This window comes from Podarcis tiliguerta, assembly GCF_965153285.1.
Source record: "Podarcis tiliguerta genome assembly, chromosome: 9".
Classification (NCBI taxonomy): domain Eukaryota; kingdom Metazoa; phylum Chordata; class Lepidosauria; order Squamata; family Lacertidae; genus Podarcis; species Podarcis tiliguerta.
Genome location: NC_139542.1, coordinates 62,250,416 through 62,264,637, shown reverse-complemented (window position 1 = coordinate 62,264,637; position 14,222 = coordinate 62,250,416). Strand labels below are relative to the sequence as shown.

The window sequence follows — 14,222 nt, the reverse complement described above, 5'->3', positions numbered from 1 at the left end:
CTTTTTAGGAGGAAAAAAGTGCTTCTTATGGAGTGAAAAATAGGTACATTGCCACCAAAAAAGGAAAATGGAAACAGGAAAAGCATTCATAGAGCTGATTATAGCCCTGGTGAACAGAGTCTTATAGTATTATGTCATTGGGCAGAGGATGAAAGGCAGTAAGCCAAAACACACCCACTTCCATGCCATAAAATGGAGTGCTGGCATGTCCCATTGCGATACCCATCACCTGTTCTGTACCTGTTACTTGCTTCTGAACTGGTAGTTAAGATGGAGCGGGATTCATATTCTTGCAGGGACCCAGTTTCTACTCTGCTGTGTGAAAGCGACTGAGTACCAAGTAGTGAGTTTGTTAAAAAACAACACCTTGATGTCTTTTTTGTTTAGTTCATTGTAATACAATAATAGCTGTGCATATGCATGGATAGTCCTCAATCGTGTTAGGGTCAGGCCTCAGATCCATATCTTTGGATGGTTTGGGGGAGACACGTTCTACTTCCTGACCAAAGCTGCTGCTCCCTTTGCTCAGTTACCATGCTGCTATCACACTGCTGTGATCAGAGCTTGCCTTTTAAACTTGATTACGCTAATCCAGTTGGGAAACTGGTTATACTGAAAGAGGCCCCAGACTATTCATCCATTGCTAGGTTGAGAACTTCACATACAATTGATCCAGGGGAGCAGGTGGCATTGTGGTCTAAACCACTGAGCCTCTTGGGCTTGCCAATTGGAAGATTGGCAGTTCAAATCCACACGATGGGGTGAGCTCCTGTTGCTCTGTCCCAGCTCCTGTCAACCTAGCAGTTCGAAAGCATGCCAGCACAAGTAGATAAATAGGTACTGCTGCAACTGGAAGGTAAACAGCGTTTCCATGCACTCTGGCTTCTGTCACGGTGTTCCGTTGAGCCAGAAGCAGTTTAGTCATGCTGGTCACATGACCCAGAAAGCTGTCTGTGGACGAATGCCTTGGCCTGAAAACGAGATGAGCGCTGCAACCCCATAGTTGCCTTTGACTGGGCTTAACCATCCAGGGGTCCTTTACCTTTTGCCTTTACAATTAATGCAGTTGTGTTCAATTGAAGACCGCTAGAGAGGGTCGGTGACTCTGCTGATGGGTATGCACATTGCTACCCAGGATCACTGTTTCTATGCACATAACCATGTTGCATCTAACTGGAGCTGATTGAGGGCCCATGTGAATTTGATTCCTGCTTTGCAGGGGGTGTTCCTTTCAACTCTACATTTCTGTGACTTTATGTACAATGCTGTGTACATTTGCTGTACAAGTAAGGAATGATTCCGTGAACCTGCACCCACATCTATTCTTATTTGGCCAACTAGATAGGCTTTGCTGTTATCTGCACAAATATCTAGTTTCCTACCCATGTGACCAAAGAAATGCAATTAACAGAGAATAAAGTGTTTCCTTTAATGAAACAGAAGGGCAGCTAAAATGAAACACATTAAAATTCAGAAGAAAAATTGGAAACCGAGTACAACAACATATATTTTGTATGTTACCGGGTGTGTGTGTGTGTTAATCTAACGTCTAAATTAGCATTCAGTTGCAATTAGGACTGTTACCTGATTAAAGAAATCTCGGTCAATTTAGTGCATTTAAATAGAGATAGATTTGCATATGAATAAGATACTATTGCTTTTAGATTGTCCATATCATGAAAGGAATAATTTTAGAAGGGACATTCTGTCCTGTGTGAGATGAAAGTGGTTGTGTAGGTACACACACGTACACACATTTTTTTTTTTTTAAGAGTATGGATGGAAAGAACAATCAGAACAGGGGAAACGAGGCAGTGTCCAGTGAATCTCTTGCCCCTTCCGCCTCTGCACAGACTCTAAATCTGGTCTGCAGGAGGGGGCAATCCGTTAAACAGATTTAGCTGCCCCCTTTCCTCTGAGGAGCCCTCAGCTGAATTAACTGAAAGATGTGTAGGTATATCGTCAGATCAAGAGTCAATCTCATAAAATGACATAACACTCACAAAACACTTTCCAATCATGTAACACTCCTACAGTCAGATGCTACATAAACACATAGAGGGGTTTGTTGTTGTTGTTTTTTGCAAATGCAAATCATCGTCATCGCTTAGAGCTGTTGTTTGTGTGCTCCTAACCATTTCTTATTGCTCTCTCTATTTTTAACGTACCATACGCAAACAGTTTGGAATCTTGTAAAGACTTGTGCACATTTAATTGTATAGACAGTTGAATGGCTGTTACCATTTACATCGGACTGGCCTACATTGATCTTGTTCTTGAACAATTAGTTCCACATAGTCTACCATTCTGTTCTACAATATCACTTTGAATTGAATTGATATTTTGTGTCAATATCTCCAGGGTGGTGGATGCATCCCTCACTTTAACTAAGACTGAGGGATTAATCCATTGCTCAGGAGAGCGCCACAGATGCGGATTAAGTCCAATCTGGGAGTAGATGTTTTAAAATTGTTCAAAACGGCCACCAGTCTTTGCAAGATAAAAGCCATGTATTTTAATAATTCAAAGGAAGGTTTTGCATTGTGTTATTTGTCCAATTAATTAAGTTATTTGGCTGTTTTCTCTCATTTTGTTTAAGCCAGGCATGTCCAAAGTCCATTTCTTTGGGGGCCTGGTCTGGACCACCGGTCAATTTAATCTGGCCCCTCTGGCAGTATGTCCTGTGGTAAAATCCTAAAAAAATGTATTTTAAAAAAGCATGCTCACTTCATCAAATCTGGCCCTCTGAAAAAAAATTGGGCACCTCTGGTTTAAGCCATTTCTAATTGTCAGGTGGCTGCAGAAAAAGCTAGAGATGCAGAAAAAAAATCCAGTTGCCCAGTCACACTGGCATCTAAACTTTGACCATGGATTCTACTTCAACCCTCCTTAGTTCTTAATTAAAACTACATAGCCCTATATTTATCACATGGGTGGCACCATGCAGAGAAAAGAGAATTGGCTCTTTGCTTCCCATATGCTATCCTCCCCAAGATTACATCCCCACTGACCCATGGAAAGTAGGCTTAAAAAAAAGTGAATGAGACCTTTAAAAATGTCTCACACTCATATTGACCAGGATTCCAGTCTCTTCAGGCAGAATCTGGCCCAGCGGCTAGAGGTTTTCCATTCCTAACAAAACTATTGTCCATAACTGCATGGGTGCCAGGCATACACTGAGCTCCCTGTGAACTGGAGATTCCCTATGTGCGAGCTGAATTCCGAAATTTCCCCAATTTGAAGAGAATACTATAACCTCCTGATTGGTCCAAGTTCCATGAGCACATCTTAACACTCAGTGTGCATTGGAACCACTGAATTTCTTTTTTAAAAAATTCACCAAAATTGTACATGCACCAAAAATGGAAGAGAAAATGAGTGTGCCATCTCAGTCAGAACGTCCACAGAGCTTTGAAAGAATCGGAATGAATTTTGATGAGACGCCCAAAATTGCTGAGGAAAGTCTCACACATCCCTGGGTTATTAGATTGTGCCCAAGTTGAAATGGTAGACAAATGTAGCGGTTCCTCCTCAGCGAAGCATCTGATGAACTCCAATGAAAGTCAAACAAGTCATCCTAACGCTAGCAGTGTATCTCAAGGGGATATCTGCAGATACTTGCGTTGTATTTTATTTAAGGAAACAAATTGACAATGCAAAACCAACTCCTAAAAAAATATTTTCATTCTTGGCTGGCACTCGAGAACCCAAACTTAAAGCTTCCCTTCTTGTTCTTTGTTTGCAGATTCAAGACCTTTACCAGATGTAGCCCTGACTGGGAAGTGCACTCGGGAATGTGATGAATACGGCCATTCAGACTCATGCTGGATGCCTGTCCGCACTTCACCCGAAAGGAAGCAGAAGAGCCAGCCAAAACTCTCCACTTTCATGCCTGTTGATGAACGGGGCAGTCAAGAGAAGCTGGCCAACGGAGAAGCCTCCCTGATGGGTGACCGCAACAGAAACCTCCTTAATAAAAAGTTGACCTCATCCTATGAGACCTTCAGTGCAGCTAGTTTCAGCAAAAGCGAGGAAGCCAACCCAGAGGATATTCCCCTCACACAGACAGGGGAATACAAGCCATCTCCTGTCAACACTTTAACTAGAAGAGAAGTTTACCTTTAGGCGACAAAGAAGCAACAATACGGTTCTCTCATGTATTGGAAGGGGATAAAAGGCAAAAACAAAACAAAACCTATGAATCAAAATGATTTTAACTCAAAAATAAAGGAAAGTCCATTGAAAATGAGGGGGCTACCAAAGAGACAAGAGCTTGGCCTGCCACTTCTGCCTCCATGCCAGGCATTTGCGTATCCTGTCTGCCTGACTATACTGTACAATGTAGAAACCATTGTTGTTCCTGCATGCCTAATTCCCTGCTCACCAATCTTTATTTTCCTAAATTTATGGTTGTAAATTCCTTTCAAGGTAACAAGTCTGAAATTGAAAAGAACTATAGGAACTGTTGTCCCTCATCCCTTCCCCGCCCCCCACTGCTGAAGCATTGCTTAAGCCACTCTGGTTATCATTTGGTGGTTATCTGGCTTGTTTGCAAGTCGAGGGGGTGTGTGAGAGAATTATTACATACGTATAATTTTCCCAGGATACCATCTGAATATTGCTGGTTTCCATCAGAGAGATATGCCTCCAGAAACCATTCAAAATTAAACATATAAAGGGATGGTTTTTCTTTTTCTTTGAAAGAAGCACTTTTTGAAGATCTCGGCTTTAATCCTGTTGTGTGGCTGGAAAGAACAGAAAACATATTCAGTCTGAGATTATAATCCCAAATATGACATGTTTCCCTATAATAATGAGCTGTTCAGTTTTATCCATAACTACTATCTCTGCCTGTGCTTTCATACTCTCTGACATTATCCTCCTCCTCTTTTTCCTCCTCTCTTTCTGTGGCATTTTAAACTTCAGCATAAACAAAATGATGGTGGTATATCATGGCGTCCTAAGGATAAACTGCTATACTGGTGTCATTTTTACAAGACCGGCATTTAGCTTGGATGACCACAGTAACTAAAAGGCCAAAGAAAAAACTGTGGATCCAGAGAATTGCTCATCGGTCTTGGGCTTAGGAAATCTGACACAGACGCACACAAACACGTAAGCGTATTTTCCACACACGTTTTGCACAGCAATCTATGCCGCAACCCAGATGACGTATCCGTTTCAAATTGGATTTTAGCTGAATCCCCAGAGGAACTGGTCACACAAGCTAGCTGGTGACAGCATGGCACATCATAAGCTACATATAGTAAAAAGATGCTCCCGTTCCAGGGTTCGTTCCTTAGAAGGTTTCATATCTATTCAGGATGAGCTCCAAAAACACATTGAGAGGGAAATCTGAAAAAAAAGAGAGCAAAAACAAAGGCAGTGGGAAGGAAGAACATACTTCAAGTCAAGTATGGCATCTTTGTTGAGAGTGGATGCTAAACCTTCAATTATCAGTGTTCCAGGTTAATCATTTGCTCTTGGCAAAGGTATTATGCAGGTTTTCTTAATACACAAGTGCATTTAAGCTGAGTCCTGTGCAATATAAAACCAATGTTGAGACTCAAGGCGACTGGTAGTCTTGAGTGATGTCACCACCGACATGCTCTGTGCAAAAACAAGTTTTGCTTGTGACGAGCTTCGAAAAATAAATAAATCCAAACCTGATCATGATGGTGCAGAGCTCTGGGCTGTGACAGTTCTCATAGTTTGCACTATATATAAAAAGTGGATAGGAAAATGGACCAGATATATTTTGTGCAATAAGGAGTTACAGAGTGTGTAGAATCTGAACTAGTTCTGTATTGATAATGTTGTAGTAATAAAGAATGGCTGAGCTTGGACATTCGAATCAAACTGACAATCGGTCGATGCAGTGGGGACAGCTTGAGAAGGGGTGCAAAGACAGAAACCAGCCCCTCTGGTTGTTTAACTTGGCATTAAAGCATGACTAGATGGTTCTAGTAGATTGTAGTGACAAGATAGCTTGGGTAGTTTATTGCTTTAAACAAAAATGACATAGAGTATAATATTAAAATGAAATGTGAGCTGAACAACTGGTACAAACTCATCACAACTTTTGTCTTTTCAACTTTCTATAGCAAAGTGCCCTTTTTATTGTACATCTTCCTTACTTTTTTGTATCTTATTTTGAAATTAGTTTTTTTGTGTAGCAGTTACAAATGGGCACATATTATAAAGGGGAAAAAATTAAAAAGAGGTTAGGAGTGATTGATCATTCTAATGCATAGTTGCTTTTTAAAGAGAAAATTCAGAGATGCAAATTTGACTTCGTTAGAAGACTGATTAAATCGGTTACTGCATTGTATAACCTTTCAGTATCTGCCAAGGATAAAAGGCTTCTCATTTACATTAAAACTTACACATTTCTTGCAGGTTTCAACAGAAAACGCAATCATACCACCTCACTGGTCAAGAGAACTATTTTTAAAAATAAAACCCTTATATATTGAATATCCGCTTGAGAACCATTAGATAAGGCAGATCTAAACAAACTATCTTTCTTTTTAACTTTTCTGGAAAGCCAATACAGATCAGAGAAGGCCTTCAGGATTAACTGGATCAGAATTCACTCCCCATTTTGTGCGCTAAATACAAGTGAATCTTGTGATTGAGGAAATTACCTTTTTATTCATAGAGCTAAGAAGGGCACAAAGGGATAACAAAAAATACAGTGTACTTGTATGTATTTGCAGTAATTCTAGTAAAACCTAGCCATCAAACCATAGTCAATTGCTTCTTATGACCCAGCATGAGACACAAATATATTTTTGTGGTTTTTTCCCCATTTGAAATTAGTTAAATCTGGTGACACTCCATATATAGAGTGCTTTTGTAAAAAATAATAATAATAATAAAATGAAAGTGAAATTTTTTAGAGTGAATGCAAAATATGCAACTGTGCCTTTTATACCTGTTGTTATGGTAAACATGGTGGTTGGGGTTGGACACTAAAAATCTATGGGCTATTCCCACATTTTTTGAACCTGTATATTTAACCATGTTTATTTTCTGAGAAATAAAAGATGATATATTTAAAAAATGCCTTCTACCAAACTCAGATAATGGACCAGTCTTAAATATAATTCATTATTAAAAACAAGAATGTGCTTTTGGAATAGGACGTTTGTTAACTGAGAGGGGGGAAAAGTACTATATTTGTCTCAGTAGCAAGATGTTATGAGTCTGTTTGGTAGAAAACTGTTGATTTATTGCTTTTTGGAAAAAAAAATCCTTTTAGCAGTCTTTTTTTTGTTTTCATTTCATGAGACGACTCCTATTGTTTGCTTTTTAATTTTACAAGAAGCTCAAAGAAACTGTGCATGTCTTTTACATTGGACACATTTAGAGATTGACGCATCACTTATATAACTTTATACGAATTAGAAAATGTCGTATTAACTTCAGTCTAAACTCTAATGCTCATTCCAACCTCCAGTTATGCTAATATTTAGTCAATCTAATTTCTGACTGGCCTGCTGCCTGAGTTTCAGAAAACAAGGTAGATGCTATTTTTCTGTAGGGGAAGAACTCAAAGGAGAGATTGAAGGTGCTTGGCTGAAAGACTACCCTGGGGAGTTGTCACATAGAAAAAAAACAAACACAAAGATGTAGGAAAATGAAGAGAGGGGGCAAAACGAAGCTACCATAAATGCAGCCATCACTAAAAGACTTTTACGGCATTGGAAGAGTTGAAGAATATAACAGTTTTGCTTATATTCCATCACTGATAAAAGATCCACTGTTTCCTTAACCGCTGAAAGAAAGGAGATGGACAATGGTAGAGACGAACCTCATCCCAACATTAATGTTGAGCAGTTGCCTGAAGAACATAGTGTAAGGAAGAAGGAATCATTTTACAGCTACCTGGGGTACACTTTCAGACATTTCTTGTCCTGAATTTCGAAGCACTTACATTCAGTGTGGTTACGATCTGTTTGTAATATTAATCATTGACTATTGTTCTGCAACTTGGATGTTGATAGTGAAGCAGAGAACAACTTATCATTGTTTATTATGAGTCACTATGCACGCAACTATGCTAAAAAAAAAAAAAGAAACATGGCAAAAATGTATTCAACGCTAGTCCACCTCTATTTATGAAAGATTTTGCATAATTTAATTTGCTTTTGTACAGTTTTATGTAAATAAATTGCTTGTCATTTTTGTCTCTGCAAATTAAAATATAACATGTTCAAATGGTCACCCAATTGTGTGCTTTCTACGTGGAATATGGAAGAAAATGCATTCACGTGTAAAGCCAGGAATATGGAAAAGGTGGTGCTATTGTGGATTAACTGCTTACAGATATTCTTCTAATTATATGTGATTCATATGATAAACCAGTTGCACACATATAAGGTTAAAAGGTGTGTTATCACCCAATAAGAAATGCATCTCAATCTTATTCCATCCCTCCATCCTATCCTGAATAATGTGCTCATATTGAAATTGCTCATCAATGAACTTCCTAGGCTTTTAAGCCTAGAGTAATCTATTAAGAACAAAGTAGTTCTTCCCTTGCTTCCATCAATCAAGATTCACTGTTCTCTGAGCATGGCTGGCAAGTGACCTTATTGGGTTTCCTCACTTTGACTTAGGGGATCATAAACATGATTATGAGGATGCACCAAAGCTTGTTACATGGATGATTTCCCTTTCTCCCTTCGCTTCTGACAATGCCCATTGCACCTGTCTTCACTCATGCAATGCTTCACCATCACTGTTTCTCTTCATATGCCAACTACAGATGTGGCGACACTCCCGCCCTCCAACACACTCTGAAAAACTGTGTACAAAAGTACTTTCTGTGGGAGAAAGAGCTTCACTCTTCCTCTTTATATAGCACCTTAGAACAACAACAACAACAACAATAGCAACAACATACCGTATTTTTTGCTCTATAAGACTCACTTTTTCCCTCCTAAAAAGTAAGGGGAAATGTGTGTGCGTCTTATGGAGTGAATGCAGGCTGCGCAGCTATCCCAGAAGCCAGAACAGCAAGAGGGATTGCTGCTTTCACCGCGCAGCAATCCCTCTTGCTGTTCTGGCTTCTGAGATTCAGAATATTTTTTTTTCTTGTTTTCCTCCTCCAAAAACTAGGTGCGTCTTGTGGTCTGGTGCGTCTTATAGAGCGAAAAATACGGCCCCCTCCAACATTTCTCCTATGAAAATAGGGATGTTCCATTCCATAATGGCAATTTTACTATTTATACCCCACACATCTTACTGGGGTGCCCCAGCCACTCTGGGCAGCTTCCAACATATATAAAAACATAATAAAACATTAAACATTTTTTAAAAACTTCCCTATCCCTTCAGATAGCTTGGGGGTCAGATAACTCCATAACCTCCAACATTTCCCCACTGGAAATAGGGCCATCCTAAGGAAAAGTGGGACATCCCGGGATCAAATCAGAAACCAGGACAGCATCTCTAAATCAGGGATATCCCTAGAAAATAGGGACACTTGGAGGGTATGCCAAAAACAATTTATTCATTATATCCCACACATCTGACTGGGTTGCCACAGTCACTCTGGGAAGCTTCCAACATAATATAAAAGCACAACTGAACATCCAGCATTCAAAACATCCCAACACAGGGCTGCTTTCAGATGTCTTCAGAAAGTCGTATCATTGTTTATCTCTTTGTCACCACAACCCTAAGATTAAGACTCTCATGCTCTACAAGCTGAGCTGTACTTCAGGCTTGAGCCCGAGATTTGCATTGTGTACCTGCCTGCCAAATTAGAAGCCCAGCAATAAGAAGTGGAAATAAACAAGCTGTTTCCCCCCCAAAAAAACATTTCTTAGTCAAAACCCTTTACAGTTAGACCCTTTCTGCCACCATGTTGTGGGCTGCAGCAATCTATTCGCCGGTAGGAGATGGAAGACTGCACTTTCTTGCCACAGCACAGTTGGTTGCAGTATTTTAATAAATTAAATAAGGTATATATATACTGCTTGATAAAAACAAGTCAAACCTCTCTAAGCAGTTTGCATAAAATGATGTTCATAAGAAAATACAGATAAAATCAATCAACAGACATGAAAACATGTAGGCATAGTAATGTTATCAGAACATAAATAAAATTAAATCTGTTGATCTTATCTATTAAATCTATAGCCCACCCTTCTTTCCAAAGGAATGTTCTCTCTCTCTCTCTCTCTCACTCACACACACACATATATGTGTGTGTTTGTGTGTGTGTGTGTATGTATATATATATATATATATATGTGTGTGTGTGTGTGTGTGTGTGTGTGTATACACACACACACACACACATACACACAGACACTGCCAAAACAATGTTTTTTTTTAAAAAAACAGGCATTGAAAACAGTATGAAGGTGTTAACTGCTGCCAAACTAAATGACTGATTCCTTTGAAGTGCAGAATGAACATTGCATGGCACTTGTAAAAGCGCCAGTTCTGCAGACTGAAACAGTTGGGTGGATGCAAATGGAGATGCAAAAGGCGATCCTTCAAGTAAACTAGCCCCAAGCTTCCGAAGGCTTTTAACACCTTGAATTTGGCAGCCGGGGGAAGATCATTGAACAAGAGTGGAATACGCTGACAGGGTCTCACTTTTGTCAGTATTTGTGCTGTGCATTCTGCACTAACTGCAGTTTCCAGACCAAGTATAAGGGAAGCCCCGCAGTGCATTGCGGTAATAGAACATTGAAATTACCAATAACTGAACTACTATGGCAGATCATGAAAGTGTTCCTATTTTCCAGGGACAGTCCCAGTCTTACAGAAGACATCCCAGTTTCTGATTTGATCCCAGAATGTCCTGCTTTTCCTTAGGATGTCCCTGTTGTCGTTGGAGAAATGCTGGAGGATGTGGAATAGGATGTCCTTACTTACATTGGTTCAAGCGTTTGCTGTGGTCAAGCTATCCTGTTCCAGAATAGGCAGGGAGAATGGGGCAGTGGTACTGAACTTATTTAATACTCTTCCCCTAAAAATTAATACAAGATTCTAGAATGGTTGCTGTTTATATAACATGGATATAAGGCAGCCACCCTAACCTACTGTTTCCATATAAGAAACAATCATTCTTATATGCCTTCTTCACAGCTCTGGGAGGGCTCCGGCAGGGTCCTAAAAATAAACCAACATAGCCGAAGGCTTAGCTCTTTTTTAAAAAACTTAACAAGTATTTTCTGAGATTATTACTTTTAAACTTTCCCAGAAATTTTCAAAAATATGCGTTTCAAAATCTTGCTAAAATTTGAACTGATGCTCAATTTCTCGTCAGCTCTGAACAAGCAAGCCCCCTTTGCTTAGATCTGCAAATCACATTAGATGTAGAGGTCCTTTTATTAGATCAGAGCAAAAGCTCAGAACTTCAGAGATGCCTGCAGGGGTCTGAAATGGCCAGTGTTAAAATAGCTGTGATCCAGCAAGCTGCCTGCACAGCTGGGTCCCACTCTTGGGTACGGAAGACAAAGCACACAAAAGGAAAGCCAGACCATAGCCTTCAGCAGAGAAGACCCTCCTGCCCCCTCATGGTGCTGACTTACTGAAACATAGCCTTAATCGCTAGAGGGAATAAGATTAACTAGCACATCAAGGAAGCAGAGATAATTCCAGATGTGCAGATATGTTTCTGAGAAATATCATAATCATCAAACCTTTTATTGGCATCACATGCAAACATCCAAGAAATACATTCCGGGTCATGTCGGTGACAGAAAAAGAGACCTTCATTTATTTCCCCTAAAAATTAGGCTACATGTAATACTCTGCCAGTAGTTTTCTTTCAATTGGAGAGATACTTTGAGCAGGAGACTGGGAGGGGATTTGCGAAATCCTGTCTCTTTCCATTTTTGCACCCAAATACGCTTTCCCCACTCCTTGAGAAGGAAGAGAGAGAGAGAGAGAGAGAGAGAGAGAGAGAGAGAGAGGTCCTCATGTTTTGAGTAGGAAACCAGATTGGAGGATTGTGGGGAGGAAGTGGGAGATAAGTTAAATACTCATTTCGTCTGCTGGCGCTCTGTTCAAGGGTGTAATCTCTAGAGCAGGGTGGTCCAGCTCTTCATACAAAATGGGGCATGATAGTACTTTGACCCAGAACCTACAAGCCACACACTGCCTTGTTGATGCCCCTTGCCCAGCCCTCATGCTGCCTTCCTAAAAGCAGATAAGTAAGTTACAGGGCATGGGGAGAAGGCACGAGGCTCTGGCAGGCTCCTAGAGCCCTCCCAGCTTCTTTCTCAAAACTGGGAAAGCACTAACTAGGCTTTGGGAAGGAAGCTGGAGACCTCTAGAACCCTGGCAGAGCTGTGAAGAAGACATAGAAGAATGAATGTTGGATAAAAAAGTGAAAAATCAAGGCATACACAAGTCACCTCTGTGACAAAAAAACATGGAAACAGTAGATTATGGTTTATGCCTTATATACACAGCAACCATTTTGGAATATACACAGAAACCATTCTGGAATATTGTATTAATTTACAACTAATCCACCTCCTTTGCAGGTGGGGCTAAACACTGAAACTAGGGGCAGTAATGTGCTGATATATAATAAGTTATTTTCTTTTATATTTTTCAACTCTTAATTCTAATAACCACTCTTAACTAGAAAGGTGAAATCCTCTGCATGTTTTAACAACAACCTGCTCTGCTGGTGTTGCAGATCTGAAAGTTTTATTTCTGATAAACAATCTCTGGAAACCTTATTTTAAGCTGCAATGTGCAAACCTGCACATGTTTAACTAAATGTAAAATTAGCAAAGTAACTCTTCAGGCTTATCAGAACATCATATTTGCCTGTAAATTCTAGCATTGGTTCATTTTAAACAGAGCTAATCTGTTGCAAATGCCAGTTCCATCTATTTCTAGGCAAAAATAAAATGCATGACTCACCACATCATTTCTCTTGCTGATTTGTGTGATGCCCCATGATGATGGAGACTTGGTACCCATCTGTCCCCATGCTTGAATCCTCATAGGTATCTTCCAGACATCAAACTTGTTTTTTATTCCCTGTCACTGCTAATGTGTACCAAGCTGTCTATGAACAAAAGCATGTAGAGAAAAGAGAGAGTTACTGCTGAGATCAGCGGCCACTGCCCCATTGTTCCCTACAAGTTGCAGGTAAGTTAGAATGGGGCTGAAAGATCACAAAAAAAGTTGCAAGTAAATGCAACAAAATGACTTGGTCCAAACATAACTCTCTAAGCCAGGGGTCAGCAAACTTTTTCATCAGGGGGCTGGTCCACTGTCCCTCAGACCTTGGGGGGGGGGGATGAACGAATTCTTATGCCCCATAAATAACCCAGAGATTCGTTTTAAATAAAAGCACACATTCTACTCATGTAAAAACATGCTGATTCCTGGACCGTCCTCGCGTCGGATTTAGAAGGCGATTGGGCTGGATCTGACCCCTGGGCCTTAGTTTACCTACTCATGCTCTAAGCCAGCCTTTCTCAACCTTAGTTCCCCAGATGTTTTTGGCCTACAACTCCCATCATCCCTAGCCAGCAAGGCCAGAGCTCAGAGATGATGGGAGTTGTAGTCCAACAACATCTGGGGACCCAAGCCAACCATGGCTTTGCAGGAACAAGCAAACATGCAGACTCCTACAGAAGAGATCATGTCTGCTTTGCTCCTTTCCAGTTTTTCTACTGCTTCAGTAAGCCATGCTTTAGTTTAGTTGATAGTCACAGTTCTGTATCCCAAAGCAAGTTACACAGTCTCCCACATTTGGCAGCCTCAAATTGTGAGTTTTGACATATTGAAGCCAGGATGCAAGTGTCACTCTTTTTCTTGTGCTACTGCAGCACAAAGCAGCTTTCAAACACACAATTTCTTCAAAATCATTAAACAGTTCCCATCACCAGACATGCAAAAAGCACAAATCAACAGCATTTCAAAAACTATTGCCAAAACTTGCAGGAAGGATCCCTGCAGCAGTAAACAGCACAAACCCCACCTGTACACCATGTGGTTGTCTACATGGCTCTTTGTCCTGAACTATTGACAGTGTCCCCAGTTCAAGCAGATTAACAGCTACTTCTGTTACTACTCTACTTCCTACCAACATCTCTCAAACACTTCATGGGCCCAAACAAAGCCTCCCAGTGGCTCCCCCCCCCAAAAAAAAAAATATCTTGTGGGACTCTGGGTGACCCTTGCTGCTGGGCCTGCTTTAAAGGCTGCACCCAGTATAGGGACTAGCC

The 14,222-nt window shown here is 40.4% G+C and overlaps 1 protein-coding gene across 4 annotated transcripts in view; it reads left to right on the top strand.

Moving 5' to 3' along the window:
* Window positions 1-8,229, top strand: part of PCDH7 (protocadherin 7) — a 403,344-nt gene extending 395,115 nt beyond the window's left edge. For all 4 annotated transcript variants that reach the window (XM_083458032.1, XM_083458037.1, XM_083458033.1 and 1 more), the window contains one exon: window positions 3,746-8,229. In XM_083458032.1, coding sequence (XP_083314158.1) covers window positions 3,746-4,125 — 380 coding nt within the window. In that variant the 3' untranslated portion in view covers window positions 4,126-8,229. The remainder of the gene's footprint in view (window positions 1-3,745) is intronic.
* Window positions 8,230-14,222: the final 5,993 nt, after the last annotated feature.